The 24456-nt window shown below is 31.4% G+C and overlaps 8 protein-coding genes across 8 annotated transcripts in view; 4 read left to right on the plus strand and 4 right to left on the minus strand.

The window, feature by feature from the left end:
- Window positions 1–67, plus strand: part of LOC119835656 (centromere protein J-like) — a 4811-nt gene extending 4744 nt beyond the window's left edge. Inside the window, exon 3 of the mRNA XM_038360622.1 lies at window positions 62–67. Within this exon, the coding sequence (XP_038216550.1) occupies window positions 62–67 (6 nt within the window). The remainder of the gene's footprint in view (window positions 1–61) is intronic.
- On the plus strand, window positions 7–4750 carry LOC119834217 (centromere protein J-like). The gene is made up of 3 exons (XM_038358552.1): window positions 7–3251; window positions 3453–3657; window positions 4084–4750. The coding sequence occupies exons 1-3, from the start codon at window positions 67–69 to the stop codon at window positions 4231–4233; spliced, it is 3540 nt and encodes a 1179-aa protein (XP_038214480.1). The 5' UTR covers window positions 7–66; the 3' UTR covers window positions 4234–4750.
- On the minus strand, window positions 4733–7027 carry LOC119834228 (39S ribosomal protein L44, mitochondrial). The gene is made up of 6 exons (XM_038358563.1): window positions 6862–7027; window positions 6514–6792; window positions 6281–6441; window positions 5817–5943; window positions 5207–5380; window positions 4733–4969 (listed from the first exon to the last, which is right to left on the minus strand). Exons 1-6 carry the CDS (start codon window positions 6935–6937, stop codon window positions 4812–4814), a joined length of 975 nt encoding a protein of 324 aa, XP_038214491.1. The 5' UTR covers window positions 6938–7027; the 3' UTR covers window positions 4733–4811.
- Window positions 7028–7849: 822 nt separating this feature from the next.
- On the minus strand, window positions 7850–13622 carry LOC119835665. The gene is made up of 10 exons (XM_038360634.1): window positions 13592–13622; window positions 13324–13523; window positions 12575–13245; window positions 12179–12250; window positions 11185–12102; window positions 10819–10916; window positions 10601–10737; window positions 8921–9902; window positions 8378–8643; window positions 7850–8000 (listed from the first exon to the last, which is right to left on the minus strand). The coding sequence occupies exons 1-10, from the start codon at window positions 13620–13622 to the stop codon at window positions 7866–7868; spliced, it is 3510 nt and encodes a 1169-aa protein (XP_038216562.1). The 3' UTR covers window positions 7850–7865.
- Window positions 13623–13965: 343 nt separating this feature from the next.
- On the plus strand, window positions 13966–15807 carry LOC119834559. The gene is made up of 3 exons (XM_038358959.1): window positions 13966–14388; window positions 15279–15378; window positions 15644–15807. The coding sequence occupies exons 1-3, from the start codon at window positions 14188–14190 to the stop codon at window positions 15730–15732; spliced, it is 390 nt and encodes a 129-aa protein (XP_038214887.1). The 5' UTR covers window positions 13966–14187; the 3' UTR covers window positions 15733–15807.
- A 551-nt stretch (window positions 15808–16358) lies between these two features.
- On the minus strand, window positions 16359–19691 carry LOC119833127 (myosin regulatory light chain sqh). The gene is made up of 4 exons (XM_038357023.1): window positions 19514–19691; window positions 18940–19141; window positions 17892–18030; window positions 16359–17245 (listed from the first exon to the last, which is right to left on the minus strand). The coding sequence occupies exons 2-4, from the start codon at window positions 19127–19129 to the stop codon at window positions 17050–17052; spliced, it is 525 nt and encodes a 174-aa protein (XP_038212951.1). The 5' UTR covers window positions 19130–19141; window positions 19514–19691; the 3' UTR covers window positions 16359–17049.
- A 1165-nt stretch (window positions 19692–20856) lies between these two features.
- Window positions 20857–22586, plus strand: LOC119834025 (dnaJ homolog subfamily C member 30, mitochondrial-like). The gene is made up of 4 exons (XM_038358306.1): window positions 20857–21212; window positions 21292–21379; window positions 21798–21954; window positions 22275–22586. Exons 1-4 carry the CDS (start codon window positions 21009–21011, stop codon window positions 22504–22506), a joined length of 681 nt encoding a protein of 226 aa, XP_038214234.1. The 5' UTR covers window positions 20857–21008; the 3' UTR covers window positions 22507–22586.
- A 28-nt stretch (window positions 22587–22614) lies between these two features.
- On the minus strand, window positions 22615–24330 carry LOC119834037 (vacuolar protein sorting-associated protein 37B). Its single transcript, XM_038358317.1, has 3 exons — window positions 24020–24330; window positions 23776–23947; window positions 22615–23557 (listed from the first exon to the last, which is right to left on the minus strand). Exons 1-3 carry the CDS (start codon window positions 24137–24139, stop codon window positions 23205–23207), a joined length of 645 nt encoding a protein of 214 aa, XP_038214245.1. The 5' UTR covers window positions 24140–24330; the 3' UTR covers window positions 22615–23204.
- Window positions 24331–24456: the final 126 nt, after the last annotated feature.

Raw genomic sequence — 24456 nt, forward strand, 5'->3', positions numbered from 1 at the left:
TTATAACACTGCAATTTATGATATTCGATAATAACATTTTTAAAACACAATATCACTACAGCCATAATGGATCATTCCTATTCAGAAAGTGACGTCTCCTTATCACCTACACAAGTTTTAGAGAAACTTGAAATGTTACGACACTTGCAAACTATACAACGCGGGAAACTTCTTAAACAGCGCTTAGACTATCAAAACTCGACTGAAATTTCTTCGAGTATCACTGAAATCGTAAGTCATTTTAGCAACAGTACTACTTATAATACGTTTAGAAGTTTACTTCAGTCCTCTCACGATACCTCGCGCGAAGTCACTCCTCGAGAAAAATTTTCTCCTCTTCCTGAAGTTGTCAAGGTTCGCCTTAACACTGATTTACAAGACAAAAAGGATCAATATCCTACTATGGATGGGGTCTCGGCGCTTAATTTATCCCAAGAATCTGAATTTATACATAATTCACCAATTTCAAGTCGCAGTACCACATCCATGCCATCGAAAACTACTGGATCACAGGAAAATCTAAATAATAGTATAAATAAGAAACAAATATCCTTGGATGAGATGCCTATACTATCTCCTAAGAAAAACTTTGAAGAATTAATAGTTGAAAAGCTAAAAAATGAGCAGCCTGTGTCAAAGCCAAGCCAGAAAATAGCACCATCACAAAAGAAACAATTTTTAAAGAGAGGTGAAGGAATGGCCCGTTTTGGACTCCGTAAAAATGACTTAATTATACAAAATACTAAATCTTTACCATGGAGGAGAAAGACAGAAACTATTAAACCTATTTTAAAACCTATGCCTGAGAAAATTTCAAGGAATAGTAAAGAAGTTGGTAAAAAAGTGAATGTTGAAATTATAGTCCCTGAACAAAATAAAACTAATCCGAATATGCTTAGCAAGACTACACCAAAAACAGAAACAAACATACAAAATTCTGATGCCAAGAATGAGACGTCAACGCATAGCACTGGCTTGATAATTAAAAATAAAGACTGTGCTACCACTTCAAATGATATGTCAAACAGTGACTTTAAGAAAAGAACATTTTTGAATTCAAAAGAAAACCATCCGATATTGTCTCAAAAAGGTAAAACATGGCAAGCAGTACTTACAAAAGAGCAAGATGATTTTCTCAGGCAATTAAAACAAAGTGATTATTATAAAAACTTTGCCTCACCATCAAAAAGCATTGATTCTGATGTCAGCTGTTGTGAGAGTATTTCAATAGCGCAAAACTCTAAAGAAATTGCTGAACAGAATTTGTTTGATTTAATTGAAAATAAAGTCTCACATGACAGTTTTAATATTGATAACTCATTCTTTAATCGTTTTCTAAGAAAAAATAAACTAGAATATTCAGGGGAAAGCACACCACTAATAATGCAGAAGTGTTTATCGGAAAACCCAAATTTAATGAGAATTGCTCCAGATATTGTAAAAAAGAACAGAAATGCAATATCATATAGTGAGGATGAGACATGTCTGAGTGAATGTACAGATTGTAGTGAAAATTGTTGTTCTGAATGTACATGTTGTTCATGCAAAACTACATCTCAAATAAACGAGGATCATAAAAACAACAATCAAAAAGTTTTAATGCGCAATCAAATAGCCAGGAACCAAAATGAAAATAAAAGTAGTAAAAATGATTGTCATGATGACACCATAATTGCAAAGGACACTGACACAATTAATGCAAATATGGCAGAAATGAATGCCAAATTAGTTGCAACAAGTGATTTATTAAAAGATAGACTTCGTGAATTGGAAGATGAAATTGAAACTTTTAGAAAAGAAAATGCCAGTATTAATAAAATGAGAGAAGAAATTGATTTAGAGCGCCAAAAGTTTTATGAAGAAAAAGCTGCTTTTGAGCAAAAGTTTAATGAAGAAAAAGTTCTTTCTGAATATTATTTAGCAGAGGAAAAGGAAAAACTTACCAAACAAAAACAAATGTATGAACGTTATGTTAGGGAAATGAGAGGAAAGCTGAATAAAAAAGAAAAAGATGAAGTAACGAACTTAAAAACTGAAATAAGTAATTTAAAGGAAGAGATAAGAGTTAAAGACGCTAAATCAACTTCTGTTATAGCTAGATTACGTAATCAGCTTAAGCTAATGGAAAAAGATAAAAAAGCATTGGAGGATGAAATAGAAAAATTAAAAAAGGAAAATAAAAGGATACAGCATAGTAATGAAATAACAAGAAGATTAACAAATCTTAAGTATTTAGAGCAAATCAACAAAAAACTTTCAAACATGGCCTCTAGAGAGACAAGATCTGATGTAGAATTAGATCCTAATGTAAAATATAAAACATTTGAAATTGAGTGCCAAAAGCAAAACAAACCAAAAGGAATAAGAACGCGAGCGAAAAGTGTACCCAATTTAAATGTAACTTCAAAGTATGCTAAATATTTCAGTCAAAAAGATTCAATAAGTGATAAAGAGAAAGGATCAGTAGTTGAAACCCATTCTTACAGCTCTGATGAAGATCGTAACAATGAATCTTTGGAAAATTTAGATAAGAGTTATAATGAATGTGAGAATAACTTGGAGACTGAAGATAATTATTTAGAAAAAATGTACAATGAAAGATTTAAAACAATATCGCCACCCAGTAATAGATCTAGCGGCTCAAATGTGATAGACGCTTCTGATAATGGGAGCGTTAATGAAGACACAAATGGTTTCTTCATACAGAAATCACACTATGTGTCTTCTAGAACACAATCTATATCACCTCAAGATTCCATGTCCAATCCAAAAACTGCTTCAATTTTAAGTCAAAGGTCCAATTCAAAACCACTTTCTGTAATCAATGATAAGAAAAGCTATGTTTCTAATCCCCAAAATGTCACAATCTCAAGAAATAAATCTCCAATATCTATACTAAGTAACCATTCATCTAGTAGCCAAAGACCAGCTACTGTTATTTACAAGGATACTTCATATAGTGATGACAGAATGATACCTAGTCCTGAACCTACTATTAGTAAGACAAGTCTAACAAAAACAAGCTTAAATCCTGTAGAAACTAAGAAATCGGATGGATCGAGAGAATTAAGATTTCCAAATGGCAATATTAAAATAATTTCTGCAGATGGAAAATACAGTAAATTTACATATTATAATGGAGACATAAAAGAAAACTTCTATAATGAGGGTAGAGTTAAATACTATTATGCAGAATCTAAAACATATCACACAACACATCCTGATGGATTAGAAGTACTCGAGTTTCCAGAGTAAGTAAATTAAAAGGAAACTAATTAATTACACAGATATTTTATAATAGTTGTTAAAAATTTTGTCATTATTAATTACGAAGTATCATATTTTCAACTTCAAAATATACAAAATTATCAACATCTTACCTAAAGAAAAAAAGGTAAAAATAAAACTTTAAGTTTTTTTCTAATATCTACTTATGTTCTTCAATTTTGCAGTGGCCAAGTTGAAAAGCGTTACAGCGATGGGTCGTCCGAAATTCGTCTGCCCAATGGCAGTATTAGGTACTTTGATCCTAAAAATGAATCAGTTCGAGAAGATTGGCGATTTCCTGATGGGACTGCACTCACGGTGTCGGCTAATGGTGAAAAACGTATTATATTTCCTAATGGACAGATTGAAGTCCATGCTAAAGATCATAAGGTAATTGTTTCAATGAATGCTTTCTTAATTCTTGCAATTCGTTTTAATACCTATGATTTTAAACGTTTACCATGGTTAAGGTTTATATATTATTTCAAACTAATAAAATATTATATAACTAGTAAATATTCTGAGATTATTTGGTAATAATCCTTTGTACAGTCTAAACTTGAATCATTCCTAAGTATGCTCAGCTTCCACTACATGCAATTATAAAAATCTATTTATGAATGGAAGTGGGTATTTTATACATAAATTGTTTAACTTCATGTTACAATACTAATATGTTAAATGTATATTAATTGTAATACATTTAATAAGTAGAACATTGTTGGAATTTATATTATTATGGCCCATAGAATGGAAAAAGGGTCCAACCAGTAAGACTTCCTAGGAACTTTTTGTTTAATAGTTTTATGTTTTTAGCGCCGTGAGTTCCCTGACGGCACGGTGAAGTTAGTCTATAATGACGGTACATCAGAAACGCGATATGCGTCGGGAAGAATCAGAGTAAAGGATAAGCATGGAAATCTTATCATGGATTCTGCATCCAGGGTCCACATGCAAAATCACTAAAAGCCCACTAGCATTTAAAATGTATCATTATTCCTAAGTTGACCATACATTGATAGCAGGCTATCTTTGCCATTACATTCATGACTTTCACTGTTATATTGAGGCACTAGGAGTAAATTAAATTGTATTGTTTAAATTTTTTTAAGGTTGTTTATATTTACTTTATATTGCCTAGTGTATAAGTAATTATAATATATTTATCAATTCCACTTTGTAATTCATTCATGGGTGTAGCCAGAGGTTGTAAAGTTTATAGTTAAAATATTCAAAGTATAGGTGTTTTTATTTAGCCTACTGTTCCATAGCTTTATAAAAACTGCCACATTTCATTGTTTTCTCTATCTCTGTTCTCTGTATCTGTTTTCTATTTCTTAATATATTTGTTCAAATTCTTTCTTTCATGAACTAAATCCCAAAAAGGAATATCTGACTATGCCTGTGAATTCATTCATTTATTTATGTTTTAAGAAGTAAAAAATGTTGATTATTATGTATTAAACTTTATTTTTAAATCATATTATGGCCTTATTTCTACACAAATTATATAAGATGTACATATATCTACTAATTCACTAAAATTAACTGGCTGAAATTTGCTGTTGCGCTTTCATACTTGATTTTGGTATACCTTCCAATTTAAAATTGATAGGATGCATAGTATCTTCGGTTCCAAATATCTTTTTTAAGGCTTCTCGGGCTGCCATTTCCTTAGCTATTGCAATTGTCTCCCCAAATCCTATAAATTAAACAAAATGTAATTACACACACAAGAAACTAATGCTAGAATAAAATACTGAATTAATCAAGTAAGATACATATTTCACGTCTAATGGTAATTTAATAAAAACATTATCCATAACTATTAAACAAAACTGACAATATACATTGAAAAAAAAATATACATTAATTGATATAGTAATGAATATTATTAATCTCAGACACTGTTTAAAAAAATATTCCAGAAAATTATTACCTGCTGAAAGCATCTTCTTATCAACATAGAGACCAACTCTATAGCAGGCTAATAAAGTTCCCTTGCCAACTTCGCCAATTAGCCTCGGATCCAAAGTGGCTCCTGTCTTTGATATGAACCCTGACAGCATCTCCCACGGGTCTTCTATATTCCAGAATTCATTTACATCTTGGCCTGAAAAATAATATAGAATACAGCTGAGAATTATTTTATTATATACAATAAATTATATTTTTATTACACTAATCATACTTCAAACTAATATTATAAATGTGAAAGTTTGTTTAGATGTTTGTCTGTCACTCAAACTTACTACAATAACTACTGAACAGATTTTGATTTATAGAATTGAAAATTGGTATATAGACAGGGTATGAGCTGCTGACTTGGGTGATAGGATATTTTTTATCCCAATAAAATGATGGTGATAATGATGATTAAATGTATTTATCCAATACTTATTCAATAATATGGTTGAAAAAGAACATATTCAAAATAAAAATTAGATATCTCAAATGCATTAAGTAATGCTGTTTTTCTGGAATACAAATAAATTGTAGAAAATAATTCCCATTAGGATAAAGGTTCACTTTAGGATTTGAAAGCTTACCTTGTAATTGTGTGATTACAAAATCTCTAACAAAATGTGCTGCTTTTTCATCACCTGAGGACTCATATAAAGCTCCAACTATGGCCTTAAAAGTGTTGGCTAAAATGTAATTGTCTACTGGATATTCCTGAAAAATAACAATAGTATTAACTAGCTTTTGTCCTCGGCTTTGCACATGTTAAAATCTGAGTAGTTTAATAGATGTTATTAGACATAATATAAACCTTCCACTTGAATCACTCTATCTATTAAAAGAACCCCATCAAAATTTGTTCCACAGTTTAAAAGATTTAAGCATACATAGGGACAGAGAAAGTGACTTTGTTTTATACTATGTAGTGATGATGGACCATATTAATGCATAACATAGAAATAATGTACAAGATGACTTTTGTTTTTGTTACATTTAATTTTAATTGGTATACTATTTTACTGTAATAATATCAATGTTAAGAAGTACTCACAGATGCTAATATAATGTCCTTGGTTCCAATATGTAAAGATATATTGGATAAAACTTTTTCGCTCAAAAGGTAATTTTTTATGCCAGTGATACCTTCTTTAGGAAATTTAGGTAAAACCACTTCTAAATAAAGTTGAATATACTCTTCCATGAACTTCATTCCTGAAAAATATATGCAATAAATTGAGAGAAATTATCTTTTATTTACAAACTTTATATTAACAATTTAGTTACCTTTCTCTGCAAGTTCTCTATTATCTTTCATTGGTATAGCAAATTCGATTTCTTTTTGTTTCATTTCCTCTTTAATAACATACGATCGGTCAGTAAAAGCTTGCATCAGTAAAGTTGAATCAAAATCCTCATTAAGTCGCTTCCCAAATGCATATAATTCTGCTTCAAAATTCCATTCTAAGAACGTGTTTCTTGGAAATATTTTTTTACCTCCTTGTTTATCCTCACGTCGTTTTAACTCCATCAAAGTTGGAGCAACCCATCGATGGATATTTTGCTCTGAAAAATTAAAAAAGTATTTACATCGACTCCTTCATAACCTTCAATAAATATTATTTTTCTATTTACCTTGTTTTGCTATGGGAATATTTTTAATTGCTTTTGATAGAATTGGAACACATCGCCGTATAAAAGCCATGGTCATAAATCTACTTTTAATTCATGTAAATGTATTTCTATTACAATTTATTTTGTGGTTACTTCGGTTACTTCATATGACATGTTATGTCATATTATGTCAAAGTCAGCCATTTGCCTAGTGACAATTATTAATTGTCAAAATATGTCAAATACATTAAACAATGCATTACGCCACGCTGCTAACGTACCTATACACTTAAAATCCTTGCCTTTTATTACGGTTTCTTAAAACTTTCGCCCGAAAAGCAATTAGGACCCGGAATAAAGAATTAAGTATACCTAGCCTATAACTCTTAGTAAAGATGTAGTTTCGCAATGATATTTTTCTTTGTTAAAAAAATTATCGGTCGAGTAGATTTGATTGTTAATATTTATATATATAATTGGAATCTCGGAATCGGCTCCAACGATTTTCATGAAATTTAGTATATAGGGGGTTTCGGGGACGATAAATCGATCTAGCTAGGAATCTTTTATAGAAAATGTCATATTCGTGTTTTATCGACTTAAACTTACTTTTTTAACAAATAGGAGGCGTTTGAGTTGTCACAATTTATTATGACTCTTCCTGACATTTATTGGCGAATAAATAAATACTATAAATGCGAAAGTTTGTGAGGATTTCACAACACTTGGACAACTGAAATAACACATAGGCACTTATTACACCGATATTCCTACGGGATACGGACTTACGCGGTTTCAACCGCGGGTCACAGTTAGTATTTCTTTATGCGAACACATAAACATCGGAATGAATTTGTCTATTTGATTATGATTTTTTAATGTATGTGTGAAGCACTAGGTATGGTTTTTTATTTAAGTTATCTTTAACATTATTAAAAAATGTGAAATAAAAGTTAGTATAAAATACCGAAAACAATTGTTATTTAATAAAACGTAACCAAAACGATACATGTTTAAATACATTGTTAATTTCGACGATTTGTGAGAAATCCTCTCATTGAACTAAAGAATCCTCGCTTTATTCTATTTACGGGCATAATTGTATGGTTACTGTAAAACGATATCGATGTGTCATACATAGAAGATGGCATTTCAAAACCCTGAAAATAAAAAGATTAATACATCAGTCATAAAGACTCCTTCTATTACCTAGATATGTTAGTAGGAATATATATTTCAGTATCTGCTAGGATTTTATTTTTTAATTAGCTGTGCCCGCGACTTCGTTTGCAAGAGAGAGCGAGAAGAGCTTTTGGAGGATACCGATACAAATAATTTTTATTTATTTATGCTAGTGTTGTACCAAAAAACCAACTATAAACCCTTGTTTTATTTTTAATGTGAAAAGATCACGCAGACGGAGACCACGGCTACTTCTACTTATTATTCTGTGCTACGGCATTCCACAATCATCCAGGATTGTGCGATGCCGCGAACTATAGATTTTTATAGTAATGCAGTATTTATATGCACTTACGGCTAAGGAAGAACTAAAATGATAAGAATCGATAGAACTATTAAGCGTTGGTTCTTTCTTATCAGGAGTGTTTCTAACTTTCACTTCCGAGACTCTTGCCGATCTCATAATGAGGCATGACACGAGGCGTTGAAGCAACGGCTTTTTGTACTTTGGATCTTTTGTCTGTTGTGATCCTTTACTTTTATCCGATAATCTACTATAGGTATCTGAACACAATGAAAATGCAGATGTTCCAAGGTTTGGAGTCGCTGATTTCTTGTAACCTGCATTGTATTTTCCAAATATTAAATAAATAATAAATTAAATATATAAATAATATATAATAAATTTTAAGTGTCCTTTAGCGCCTATTACACACAAATCATTTACTGTTTTCCGCCAGTAAATACAAATGCATCGTATTATTTATTTAACATGGAACTAGAGCAGTGATGGATGTCAATACCGAATAAATGGAGTTCTATATTACTTGATTCCAATTTGACGTCTAACAATAAAACGTGTATGTGAAATAGGCGCCTCACGGATATCGTACGCTACCTTTAAAGATCGTGTGCAGTGAATCGCTACGATTTTGAGCAGAACTTGAAAACAGTGAACTCTCTAAACCTTTATTACATAACGGAGACGAGTATGTAACATGTTTCTTGAAGGCCACACTAGCATAGCGCACTTCTAATGATGACATCGCATTACGAGTTAGTGCATGCTGGTTGACGATTTTTAAATTATTAGGATCTTCACCAATATCTGGTCGACATCCTATTTCTTGGTTTTTATCGAAACTTAACATACTATGAGACAATAATGATGCCTCATGCCTTTCAAAGCTTTCAAGAGAAGACAATAATTCTGAACAAATTCTATTATTTCCGAAAGATTCTGTTTGCACCTCTTTGTTTGTACATATTGGTTGCTGGCATTTGGATCTGATTTTTACATCACCAATAGACACTATACTGTAATTATTGTAATAAGCGCTCCGTCGTTTCTCGTTGCTAGTCTTCTTAGATATAGTGCTTTGTATTGCTTTTTTAACCTTATCATATTGTTTTCTAGTTAATACAATGGGTCTTTGTTTTTTAAACTGCTCCACCTCTAAAAATATTTGTATGTTTCGATTTAAAATCAAGCTCGCATCATTTGTTTTCTCGTCATTAGGGGTTTTATTCAGGATTTTGGGATTTCTTGGTTCCTTACAATGAGGACACATAAGCGGCTTTTTAGGTTCGATTGGAATATTATATTGATTATTATTTGGAAATTTATTATGATCACCATAGTCTTCCTTCTGCATCTCATTTTGGTTTCTTTGGGCAGGATTATGGAAACATTTGCAATCAACATGCGCATTATTTAAAGATTTGAAACGATCGTCTTGTTGTTCTTCTGTTTTAGTCGGTGGCCTAACATTTTGCCTGTTATCGTCAAGATGTGGCAATGAAGACTTGCAGGTAGGTTTCTTATTATCACCATCAATTGGTTTATCCACCTTAACATTCTTGATTTTTTTGAAAAATTTCTGCATATAATTATTTGCAGGTAATTTCGAAAGGCTAATTCCAGTCATTAAATTTTTTTCGCTGTTGCTGCAACAAAAGTAAAATACTTAAAATTAATATCAATATAGAGGACATTTTTCATCTAAGAATTCATGTCTACTTGGACTAAAAAATAAAAAAAAAACAAACAACCGTCCTTCTTGGCAACAGGCTCCTTCGCAATGTTTGTATACAGGAAATATGTCCTTTAAAAAAGAAAGAAAAAAATTAATACACATTTTAAATACGTATTAGTCTTAACTCCGACAAAAATGCTCTCATCTGTAGATAGATTTAGAATATTGTCTTTAAAACCAATTTTGAACAAAATATTTGTTTATCTCTGTATTACAACTCTCTTGCATGCAAAACTATTTACATGAATACTAACTAATATCACAGTCTAGTCGTTCCACGAAGACGTTCAGAAATGTAAATCATGCTGGGAGCAAGGGACGAGAAGCGGAGAAACGAGACTACATATCCAATTTGTTAGTAACTCGGAACAGTATTTAAGGGTATCCGCATGATTTAATAATATTTTCATTACTACATTATTTTATTATTTACTTTAATGAGTTGTGACAACCGCGCAATTTTTCGGCTTTAATTCAAGATCAAAGGCGTTATACTAATATATTATACTGCCTCTTTATACTGTGCTAATACTTATAAATACCTGGATCCGCTGTTTTGAATTTGTTTCAGCTTGACATTTTTTCCCAGTTAGTATACCTAGTAATTCTCTAATTTCTTTATCTCTTTCAGTGGGATCTGGTATGAAACAATTATCACCTCGATAATGTTTAGCATGGGCTGTGTAATAAAAACTTTTTGTATTTGATAAAATTATTACAACTATTTGCTTTTATGAAATTTTCGATAACGTAAGATCACCTTTTGAACTTGAAAATTGTGTAGAATTGCTAGGTTGCTTAGTATTTGCAGATGGAGCTGGTTTTGAGTTGTTACCACCACTGCTTAAACTACCTCGCCTATTAATAAAAATTAAATTTACAATTAAATATCAATAGCTAGTAACACCTGAAAATAGATAATTTACACGAACCTATGGGATATTTCAATACTATCACGAACACACAATTTTGATGACTTTTTATTTAATTTTGTGGTATTGTTTAGATCCTGTAATATAAATAATATTATTATTTCACATAAAATCAAACAAAAAACATGTCATGTATGTAACTCACGGAATAATTCAAATCATTTTTCAAATTGATTGGGGATTTTTTTCTGAACTTTGATACTGAGTTCTCAGTAGGCAATAATTCTTGAGAAAAATCTAATAGATTCTCTAGTGAAGCTGTATCGCGCATATCCGTTTTCCTTTTGTTACTGGATTCCTTCATAGTCTTCTTGACTGATAAATTAGTATTTTGATTATTCTGTTCGAATATTAAATCATATTGTTCAGTTTCCCCATCTATATTTATAGTCACTTTTGAAGCATCATCTTTAGGAACAAGAAAATTTTTACGAGTTATAGTTTTAACAACTTCTTCAGAATGTAATTTATTCATATAACTGTCCACTAAAGCTTTCTTTGCTAAATTTCGGCTTGCATTTAAAGTTTCCGTTTCAGATCTCGTTTCATTGCTAAAAGGCTTTCTTGTTGGCCTGGATCCATTTTCATTTTTAAAATTACTTTTTGCATATCCTACGTCTTGTTTGGAATATATTTTTTGGTTTACATCATTATTGAACTTACGAGTAACATTTGGAGAATAATTTGGAGCACGATTAGGTGATCTTAAACGATTTCTATCATTTTTTGTGTAAAAATCCGATTTTCCTTGTAAAAATGAAGTTGGAGACTTTGACCGATACCCCTCTCTAGAAATAAAATTTCTTTCGTCACTCTTCTTAGATGTACCGACTTGTGTTTCTTTGTATAGAGCATGCTTTGGGGAGGGCGCGTGTTGTTGCTCAACCTTAACAGTGTGGCTTAAATTAGTATCTCCCTTTTCAAACTTAGGATACACAGAAATCACAACTATTGGATTCTGACTTTGGGTCAAAATATTTTCATTTTCATCAACAGATTTGTTTATATCTGCATTTTGGCACATACATTGGATATATTGATCTTTCATGTATTTGGATTTAGTTTTACTCTTCGAAGCGCATAAGTTTACCTGGATACCCTGGGATTCCATTCTGTAATTAATATTGGAATTCAATATGGCATAAAAGTTTTTAATGAAATCTTTATACGTTAACGAGATTTACATACCTGGGAGAGCGGTATTTTTCAAGATTTGTACTCTGATACTCGTCAGTTTGATCATTTCCATTTGCGTCGTTTCTAAAATTAGTCATAATTTATAAAAAATATTTAAGAATGTAGGTAACAAAAGCCTTCGATACCTAAATGAATAAACCTACTCTAAACTGGTATTCCACACTGAATATTTCTTTGATCTTGCATGAGTTGAAAACTGATTCGCATAATCTCTGAAACCATAGAAAAAACCATAGAATTGATTCGTGATTAGAAAACTAACATATAGATACTAATACATACTATATTTTACTCACAGATTATTTGGAAAGCTGAAACCGTCATCAGGCTGTGTCACGTTTGTAGTTACTAAAAAGATTTATGCATTAAATAATCCGATTCTGTGTAATATATGGATAATGAAAAACGCTTGAAGAATACTTACTCGGCTTATTGTTCACTGTTGCAGCACAATTTAATACATATTGATCGTTATCTGTGAGCCCTAATCGGCCAAATATAGTTACTCGACTTTTAGGCGACGCAATATTTAATTTTGAAGACTTGCACTCTTTGTGCATATTGTTATGCCCTGAAGATTTTGGTTTAAGATCATCCTGATTACCAAATAATTTTCCGTCCTTTTTTTTCTTGCCTCTTAAGTACCTCCTGTCCATATCCATGGAATCAAGGACCTGTTTCGAACTTTGCTTTACTGGAAATTTGCGTTTAAGTGGATGACTCCATCTATTTGACAAATTTTCGCTCTCCGATGTTTTTATTTCGTAAATTTTTTCTCTTTTTCTCCCGGACACCACAAGATAAACGTTTTTGTTCTTTATAGAATTATCTTGATTAGAAACAGTTTTAATAATTTCTTTTTTAAAAATGCGTTTGTTAAAAACATTCGCAGTTTGCGTCTTAATCGGTTTTTGTATGACTGTTATCTTTATAACTGGTTTTTCTTCTTTACTTTTGTGTCGATTGCATATTTTACTTTGAGTTGTATTAACCGATTTATTATTTTTTAAAAAGGTTAATGGTATCACATCCAAAATAGAACACTGTTCTTGTAAAAACTTTAATAAAATAGGTTATTGGTTATTAGGTAATAATTATTCAATGAAAGTAAAGAAAGATATAAAAAAAAAACTCACCCTTTTGGTAGGTTTCTTCAGAAATAATGATGTATGCGATACCGAAGAAACGGCTTTAGTATTATGTATATTTCTAAACGTTGGTTTTCTAATTGGAAAACCCGGATATTTCCTATATGAGTATCGTTCAAAGAGAAGTAGGGGATCTCTGTCAACGTTACTATTTTTCTTCACTGGTGGAATTAAATAATCAAGAAAATCTAAAAAAATAAAAAACAATAAAAGAAAGTTAAGAGTATACTATCGCATAATAAAATCTAGGACAGACCATTTGCCTCAAAATGTGCGTATAGGTCCATTCCAAAATTTAAAAAATTTAATAATAAAATAAGAAGACGATAAATTCATACGTCCCGGACCGTTAAAATAAGTAAATATAAATAAACAATAAAAAAAATATGTTATTTTTAATATCACATTATCAACATTGACAAAATGAAAAAAATCTGACGTAATCATAAATTATAAACATATAGAGAAATTTTATCATACTCGACGATTATTGAGATTGGATTACAATAGAGTAAGTTGCACATATTAAATGTAAAGCAATATAAGGAGAAACCTCATTTTAAAAATAAATTATTTCTAGTGTAATAACATATTGGTCATATTTGTCTACCTAAAAGGATATTTCTTTCATTATAGGTCTTTCTAGGAACATTGGACCTGATATCAAAGAAATAGCTTCTATAAAGATAAGACATAAGGTAATCAAATCAATCAATTCCGCTTAAATATTTTTCATGAAATAAATAAAAAAAAAATTGATCATTGTCATTTTTGATATGTATGACTATATAGTTTAATATTTTTACTACTATATATTCACTTTGTATTCATCACCTACATGTTAAATTCAATATGAGTATGCCGGAGGACAGATTAATTACACAAATGGTTATTCCTGTATCTAAAGAAACCTTTTTTAATACCCAATCAAAAACAAGACCAAAACCGTTATGTCCCTACGACATGCTGTATCATCCGCCCGATTACAACCCAAAAGCAGCAAGATCCGATCGTCAAGAGCCAAAAATCATTAAGAGAAATATATGGGAACAAGTAATGTATTATTTCTCAGCTGCTACTATATTACTTTCTAGAAATGTAAAAGATCAAGATCAGATCAGCTTACTTCCATTTCAGGACAAACTGATTGCAGCCTTACCTTATAGTTTGATATTATAATGCGAAAGTGAGTTTATTATTTGTCCGTTTTTCTTTCTACACATCACAATGGAGAGATTTTATGTTCTTTGTGTTTGGAGTAAATTTGGAACTGAGTAGAGAGCGACATCTCACTCACCCAAGTCAGGAATTTGCCCTTTCTCTAGGGCAAAACCGAAGCTAAATTGAAAAACGCATGGCTGTATGTAATAATAAAACGTAGGTAACAAAAGGAGAGAGTGTACGAAAGAGTGAAGAAACATTTGCTTTAGAAATTTATTTTTTGTATTGCTGTGTATGCATGTGCATGAGATCTACGGAATATATAATATGTTTTATATTCCGTGATGAAATCAATGAATTAAATTTCACTATTTAGACCAGATCTTCGGTGTCACTGTACGTAAGCTCGTAGAGCCATGATTTTTTTTTCGCTAATATTATAAAGAGGAAACTTTTTTAATTTGGTATTTGTTTGAACCTAACGCTTTTACGCAAAAACTGCTGGACCGATTTCAAAAAATCCCTCACCATATATATATATGTGTACCATAGGCGAAGCCGGGGCGAACAGCTTTGCATATAAGTATGTTGCAAATCTTTTGTGATTTGGTTTTACAGAGTTGTAGGTGTGAATGAGTGAGTATAATGAGTTTATCGTCTGTTATTGCGTATGTCGTCTGTTTAAATTCGCCAATTTTATTCTACATTTTCATTTTGCATTGCATAAATAATATGTATAATATACACTAATATTATAATATAATATATAATTTATTTTCCAGGAACGTCACAAAATAATTCCGTCAACTACTCATTTTCAGTTAGGCAGACCGACGATAAAAATTTTGGATGTCCCAACCAAACAATTTGTAAGAGTTCAAGGTAATTGAATTCAATATGTGTGACAATTGCAATAAAAAATTAAGAACTTTATATACACTCTCTAGTTATGTTTGATAAATTTTCATAAACCATAATTAAATTAATTCACATAACATGTCTGAAGATTAGAAACTGCTGCAGTTGGCGTAGGTGGATATATCTTTTGAAACTTTTATATCCAAATGACGTATAAAGTGGAGTTTAAATATAACAGAAAATTTATAGGTATCTATAGGTCTATTTTAACAATTATTATTTGTTTCAGTTAAAAATGAAAACCCGCACATGCGCATATACAGTGTTTTGGAATGGGCTATTTTATTAAATGAAGGAAAACCAAGTTTGTGCGATTAAAAATATATTGTATATACCTCCGCACTTTAAACCAACCTCAATATATATCGGGCAATAAAAATTTGTTAGTGGTTACGCTTGTCTTTTTTTATCTTAGACCTACGAACTAAAATAAATATTCGGAATGTGCAGGGATCGTGAACACGATTTTCAAGCGAATTTCCTGTCGCACACGCCGTATCATTAAACCTTCAGATTCGGTCTAAATGGTTACGTACGTGCTTTCCGTATGTAAGCTTAGAAAAGATAAACAGTCCCAGGGTTCACCTATATAGTACCAGATTCCATGGAATTTCAGGAATAAAAACTATCCTATGTCTTTTCTCGGGTCACAAATTATCTCTGTACCTAAATTGATTCAGAAATTTAGGCGTGAAGAAGAGACGGACATATTACAGTTTCTTTCGCATTTATAACAGTGAGAGAGTGACATAGGCTATTATTTTTATCATGGTGAAAGATCTCAAGATCTCTAATAACGAAATATGCTAAAATAATTAGTTAATAATTTGGTATATGAAAAGCTCAGTAATGATCAAATTTAGCCAAGTAGGTATCATCGCTTCTAATTAGGTCGAATTTATACGTGATGAATAACATGCAATGTTTAAAAATAAAACACAACATTCTCATAAACGTGTTTATTAGATAGTAAATACAAACCTACGTGGTTGTGTTACACATACAACAATAAGCTGATATAGAATTGTAAAAAGTAACACTGCTTCAATATTTAAACAATTCATAATCAAAGGGAACTTAATATTATTATTTCAGAATGCATTTCATTTTGAAACATACCAGTCGAATTATAATACTTTTGCAAGGAATGATAATTTATATTTTATAATACTAAAACATACAACATACAAAGTACAGTCTCCTTATTTGGGTCTTTATTTATCGACACATTTAATGTCATCATAAAAGCTGTTTTTGTTCTCATATGTTTTGGTAAAAAACGTTAAAATGCATTAAAATAAATTTAGGTACGAGAAAATGCAATTACCATCTTATGAACTAATATCATATTGTTAGCACCTCGGCTTATTACGAGATTATAAAATTCATAAAATTAACTTAACCCTTAAACAGGCTGTCTTACATAAGATAAATGTTAGTTTGGCGAATATAATATTAAAATAATATATCATGTTAATTTTAAGTAAGGGCAGATGAACTCTTTTGCGACAACCAATGACATCAACCATCTTTATTCGCGAAAAAAGACGGTGATAAGAATTCTGTAGCAGAAATATGGGGGTTTTAGAATATTGCGATTTTCGTAATGAATTCTATCTGCCAATTTCTATGGATTTATTGTTCATCTTTGTCCTTGGCGCCATGTTTCAGAATGCGCGTAAATTCAACGTAGTCGAAGATGCCGTCACGTATGGGGGCCTCTCGCAACATTTCATCCACATCATCGTCAGTGAAGCGATCTCCCATCGTCGTAAGCAACTCGCGGAGACGATCTTCTTGGATCACTCCCAAGTTCTCTTCGTCAAAGCATCTTTGAACAATTAATTATATCATATTTTAATCATGATAGCAAAATATAAATAAGGAATTGAAAACGTATTGCATTTAATGGACAAGACTTGAGATAAAGCTATAATAAAAGCAAATATATAATTAAAGCAAATATGCTCCTAATCTAATATATAAAATTCTCGTGTCACAGTTTTCGTTGCCATACTCCTCCGAAACGGTTTGACCGATTTTGATGAAATTTTTTGTGCTTATCCGGTATCTATGAGAATCGGCCAACATCTATTTTTCATACCCCTAAATGATAAGAGTAAGGCAGAACAGCGTTTGCCGGGTGCAGCTAGTAAACTTATAAACTCATTCACCTAAAATTAATTTTGATAAAACTTTTTAGATATAAAAACAATTTATTTCATTGTTTGTATTTGATAGACTCTCTATCTAGAAAGACTTAACATCACGCTATAATTGATTAATGTTGCAATAATAAGAAGAGATATTCCTTTTAATAGCAGACAGTTGCATGTTCAGCTTCGCCGGCATGGTCAGATTAAATTTTCATGGTACAAGTTTTTATCCCTTTTTTATCAGATCACATCACAGTCAGTCAGTGAGCTTTGCATTAATTTTATATGTTAAGATATAGTATATAAGCGAGTAGTGCTTACCCAAAAGCATTTTTGATAACATCTTCAGGGTCAGTGCCTTGCAGGCGCTCACCAAACAGGGTAAGGAACATTGTGAAGTTAATTGGGCCTGGGGCCTCATTCATCATTGCTTCCAAATACTCATCAGTCGGGTTTTTACCTGTAAGATGAGATTCCAAAATTTTTTTATCAATCTAAGCACTAAATTATTACCCAAAACTTCATTTGTAATTATGAAGGATTATTGATATAATCATATAAAAAATAAGATTTATACAAATGTTATTTTTTATATGATAAATGCAAAAATAAGTCCCATTTTAACATCGGGATAAAAAGTTTCCTATATGTTATTCCAGTTGTCCAGCTATGTACATACCAAATTTCATTGCATCTGGTACAATAGTTTTTGAGTGAAAGAGCAACAAACACAGACATACTTACAAACTTTCGCAGTTATAATATTAGTAGGATTTACACAGCACTTGTAATGCAAGGAAAAGTTTTTTAAGGCCATTCTGTTTCTGAGTATTTAAAATTTCACTCGCAACACATGTATGACTAATACAATAACACAACAAATTCCTGTTATAATTTGTAATCCACTAAAATATACCTAGTAGTTTTAGTGCAAATTGGGTTCATCAATATTATGGATTTTCTTCACCAGCCAGTGTTCTAAGAAATATTATGAAAAATAATGTTTTATATAATTTCATATACTTTTTTCATTTTTATTCATGGGCTGTATTAAAATAAATAGACTGCAAATTTTCATCCTTAATGACAGTATCAAGCATACAGTACACCTTTCATCTGATATTAAAAGTCTATCACAGACACTGTTTCTGTTGTCACAACTCAACAATTCTTCTTGTATCTTGTTAAAACACAATGATTTTCGTTCCCACACATATTTTGTATTTATCACTCATAACATTTTGTATAATAGCATATCTATTTTCACAATCCAATATCTGGATATCCAGATTTACAAATATTGTGGTACTTATCATGGATGATAATAAGTCAAGTTAATTTAGTTTGTTCTTTAAAATAAGTTACTTACCCAAGGATGCCAGCATATCATGAAGGTCGTCCTTGTCCACAAATCCATCTCTGTTCTGATCAATCATATTGAAAGCTTCCTTGAATTCAGCAATCTGAGCTTGATCGAACATAGCAAATACATTGGAAGTTGCGCGTTGAGCGCGCTTCTTGTTGGTGCCGCGACGGCCAGCTGTCTTACGGGACGACATGATGACTAATACCTAATAAATAATAACGGAAAGTTCAAACTAAATAATAAATACCAGAAATTTTACTTGGAAGGTACAAGACTTAAGTAAACGAATGACACAAAACGCTGGAAAATTATCGACAAAATGCGATAAACGTTAGTATACGTCACAACGAAATAACGTCCGCTAACATAGAATGACTCACGATTGCTGCTTTGCCCTTAAGTTGAGTATTAAAATTACCCACCGATGTAGGGCATACGAATACGATGTCACAACTCACAAGCTCATGCACTCAACATTTCCATAAAAGGCAATGAATTTTACTATACCCAAGGATAATAATTCTTGAAAACCATCTGGGAGAGATATACAAATAACATGTATTATTTCAGGACTTACCGCAGTTTTTTATTTTAATGTATACTTAATGATGATCCGTTTTATAAAATTTATTTTCGTTCAAGTAAACAGCACAGTATCTCAAGGGTGACTAATTACTAAACTATTTTAAATTTAAGAAATTTAAAGTGTCAGATAGGTTTGTGGCTGACTGTCAGTGACCCACAGATAAAGAACTAGTTAAGTTCCGCGATGACCTCGCTCGGAAGTCGGACATAGACCATAGGGCACAGATTAATATAGTACTAATGTGGTACCACAAGCAAAGACGTTAGACTATTAGCTTTCTTTAAGAAGTCTTACAGGTTACCAACCTTTAAGGTGTTTTAAGTATTTTTGTTCTAGATTACTTTCAGGAGCGGTTGCGGATTAATTTTAAAAGAATCTTTTAATTCGGATTTTACGAATATTATTTATTATACGTATAGATTTGAATACACTGTTCTCTTAAGACTAACTAAATCTAATTCTATTGTTCACCGTTCCAGCGACAGATGCGATAAGGCTGACGATGCGTCTGGGACGGTGGCATGATTTTAGGGTTAAACACATAATCATAGCAGGAGCGGTTATGAGAACATAACTTCTCCTCCCTTAGCTCGAAGTTTCCGCAAGACGGAGTTTTCCGATAACTTCATCATTACTTAACGTGAACTTAATAATACGGGTGGCTGAGGCTGGCCCTCTGATTTCTGCTCTGTTTTTACACATTTCTAATAGTACATTCTTAAACTTTTTGAGTGGTAGTCGAGCACGCTTGGGCATGAATTGGGCCAGCTCGCACCGGGGACGTACCACACTCCCACAGAAAACCGGCGTGAAATAGCGCTAACCATCAGGCGTCCCACCAGATCCATTGCCGATTGTGACATAATAAAACGGGGTAAGTAATACAAAGGAATACAATGATATAAAGTGATATGGTCGCAACACTAACACCTTTGATTATCAAATCAATAGTGATCACACTATATTGCCCATAATCACTTTCAACACTTTTCTTCAGCATATAGTTAAGATGCTGTACGTCACCCAGATCTACTCCCTTGAATGAATGAAGAATGACGAAATTATACGAAGAATATTTTGTCATATTTAGAATATAATATTCAACGGTTCGAAGCTATTCTTTGAAGTTTTATGTCTCCTGGAAAATACTCTACGGGGAAAGCATCTGTCTTAGGCAACACCGATTACGTCGACAGATGCGTCTGGGACGGTGGCATGATTTTAAGGTTAGACACATTCATAGGAAGAGCGGTTATGAGAACTACCTATTTAAATCACGAAAAAATATTTACATTTGACCAAAGAGTAGTATAATAAATAATAATACTGAATTTGACAATTGACAATTGACATTGACATCACACCCAAACAGCAAATTCTTATAATGAGGGATTCTTTTAATTTCTAAAAAAAAACATCTAAAAGTTCCATTTATTACATTTACTCTGGAAAAAATGTAATTTTATTTTGATCATTCGTAATATCAATGCTTACAGTGATGGGTTTTATACAAGTACTTGGTCAAAATAAGTTTAGGTTAATAGGCAACGTAGTTCGAGCAATTGGATCGTCATCTCGGGTATTTGCTACCCATTACGATGTTTTGGGAGTTACCCCAAAAGCTACACAAAGAGATATTAAAGCTGCATACTATGAACTATCAAAATTATATCACCCTGATATATCAAAAGTAAGTTTGAAATAATATTATTTTAAAATAACAACACTATTAAACGTAAGTTGATAAATATTAAACATCTATATTCTAGGACGAAGAATCAGCTAAAAAATTCAGAGCCATCACTGAAGCATATGAAGTCTTAGGCAACATAAGCTTGAAGAAAATGTATGATAAAGGTAAATATTACATAAGGAGTTATGTTGCCATGCATTAAATTGTCACGGTAAAGCTTCACCCATAAACTTTAAAATTTATGGGGCAGGATTTTTTTCAAGAATTATTTATGTAGTCCCCCTACCAAAGCTAAATGCATGTTTTATGAGATTATAATCTATATCCTTAGGAATAAAACCGAATGTGTCGGATATGTTTCAGTATATATACTAATTAGGTAGTGTGTTGTAAACATAATGCTATTTATTTGAGTACATAGAAAAAATATGCCTTCTAATGTTTCTTTTAATGTTTAAAAAGCATGCTAGTATAAGGGCAGTCTATCTATTTCTTCGCCAAATTATTCTTAAAATATATGTTTATGTGTATGTTATAAAACTGTTATAAAGACAGATTGAATTGACATGGCTTTATTTTTAGGATTGATGGTTGGTTCAGAAAATACATCAAGAATGAGATATAAACCCGAAGAAGAAGAGCCTTTAGACCCCACATTGAAGTTTTATAAATCTAGAGCAACACGTCAAGTTACACCAACTATGGATGGCAAAACACCAATTTACGATTTTGATTCTTGGTAAAGAAAACATTAGCCATTCTATGAATTCTGAATATGTATTAACACTGCAATCCTACTTCCTACTAATATGATAAATGCGAAAGTTTGTAAGGCTGTGTTATGCGCAAATACTACTGAACCAATTGCAATGAAATTTAGTACGTAGACAGCTGGACAACTGGTATAACATATAGGCAACTTTTTACCCCGATATTCCTACGGACGCAGCTAGTACATTATATTTCAACAATGTTTGCTACAAACATATTATATTTATAGCGACTAATTGTTATTAATATTTTTTTAATCACAATTAAAAAACTTTATATTTGTTTTAGGTCAAGAGAGCATTATGGTGATATACTAAGGAAGAATCAGCATGCAAAGCGAATGATAAGAATTAGAAAGGAAAGTGCTAACATGCATAGACAATCAGTTCGTCAAGAATTTATAATTTATTTCATATCAGTAGTGATTTTTCTCTTTATGGCATTTGTTGTTTATGGGACACCAGACTTTGATCAAGATACCATTAAAAAAAATAAATCTCAAATTAATGAAGGAAGATAATTGTTGTAAATATTAGAAAATATTAGGTAATTTATTGTGATAAATTAGTTAAAATAATGCAAGAGATTTAATTGTTAATGCTATTAAATGTATATAAACATTGTGTGGAGAGAATAACTTTATTTTAATAAAATGGCATCTGCAACCTGTCTTTTATTACCACTATTAATTACTCACAGTTAGATTAAAACAATTTACATTTAAATAAAACATTATAACTACAAATATAATGACAACATATCCATAAGACTTACATGGAGTTTAACTGATCATTTTAGATACATTACATAGACATTTAATATATTATTTATTAACTATTGACCAAAAAAATCATCACATTTTATTTACAAGCACCAATATCAAGCGGACAGTTACAAAATAATGTTCCCTACAATATATTTCTTGAACAATATAATGTAAATAAATATATAATTGACATTACTGAATATGAAGAGTGAATAAAAGTTATATGTATTTGGTGCATAATAATTATAGAAAATTGTGACTTCACTTGCAGAAATATTATTCTGGAAATTTGGAATTTTGAGTATCAGTAGCTTTTACAAAGCTCTATGTATCGCTTTAATGATAGTTATGGCCACACAATCACTATTTGATTAATGCTAACAGCATAGAGTGCTCAAGATTCCTATTAATCCTTTCCACTATACATTCAGTAAAATCTATTATTCTGTTACTCAAAAGTGGTTTCCATACATTCCTGGCATAGGCATATTTAATGGGCCCATGGGATATGGTACACTTGGTACACCCTGAACGTTTCCATAGCTTGGATATGGCAGATAAGGTTTTGAGACCCCATTTCCATAACTCTGGCCCGACCTTAATATTTCACCCATTTTTTCTGCCTTAAACTTTCTCAGGTGCATTGTCTTCCTGATTGGTTCAAAATCCTCTAAGAATTTGTCAACATCAATTTTGCCTGTGAGGAAGTCCTGGGCAATATTTTCTGATTCTTCCTCAGACTGTGCGGCTGCTGTTTGGAGGAGTGCTTGGGTTGTATCAGGAGATATACCAGCTGACTTAGTTTCTAAAATTTAAAATTGTCGTTATTGTAAATGAGATCATTTGATTTTACAGAATTTGAGTATTTACTGCATCAGTATGAAATCTCATAAGGTAATTTAAAAGAAGCTGTTTATGCTTTACTGAACATAGTAGACCACAACAAATAGATAAGGTAAAATATAGGTTAGTATAATGAAGAAGTTAAATTACAGGTTTTATAAAAGCCTTTGTTTCACTTACTATATTCATCAAGCAATTCTTGAATACGACTGCATAAATTTTCGCCATGTTCTGATTTTTCCTGAACTTCTGCCTTTAAGCCTTCAAGCTCAGGTTCTTTACTTAAATTGTACTCAGCCAATGATCGATTACTGACAATTATTGTTTCTTTCTCTGTTTCCCAATCTTTCACCTGTACAGAATTGATGTTAATTACAGTAAATAATTATTAAATAAAATCATAATACGTATTATGTATACACACTTGTTTCACATCTTTAAGGACAGAATCAAATTTTGCGTCATCATTGAGCATTTCCTTTAGTTCGTCTGAGTTTAAATGAGATAATAAACCCATTGCTGAAGGATAGTCCGGTTGAATCATCTTTATGCCTTTCGTTTCCTAATCTGAGTGATAACCCTAGTCTAAACACAGTAGATTTACTTTGAAAATAAATCAGGAATTTACTAAAATGATTTAAGTGCGACTACTCTATATAATAAACAACATTAATTACAATATTTATAAAAACAATTACTTTTATTCAATGGATCATAGATGATTAAAGTAACGTCAATCGTCATGCAATTGTCATGCAGTTTACAACTGACGCACAGGTTATAAATATATTTTGACAATTGATTGCAGGTTATAAAATTAAAAGTTATAAAAATATGAATTAAAATAATCGTAAGTCTTTT

Source organism: Zerene cesonia, chromosome 2 (genome assembly GCF_012273895.1).
Source record: "Zerene cesonia ecotype Mississippi chromosome 2, Zerene_cesonia_1.1, whole genome shotgun sequence".
NCBI classification, from domain to species: Eukaryota; Metazoa; Arthropoda; class Insecta; order Lepidoptera; family Pieridae; genus Zerene; species Zerene cesonia.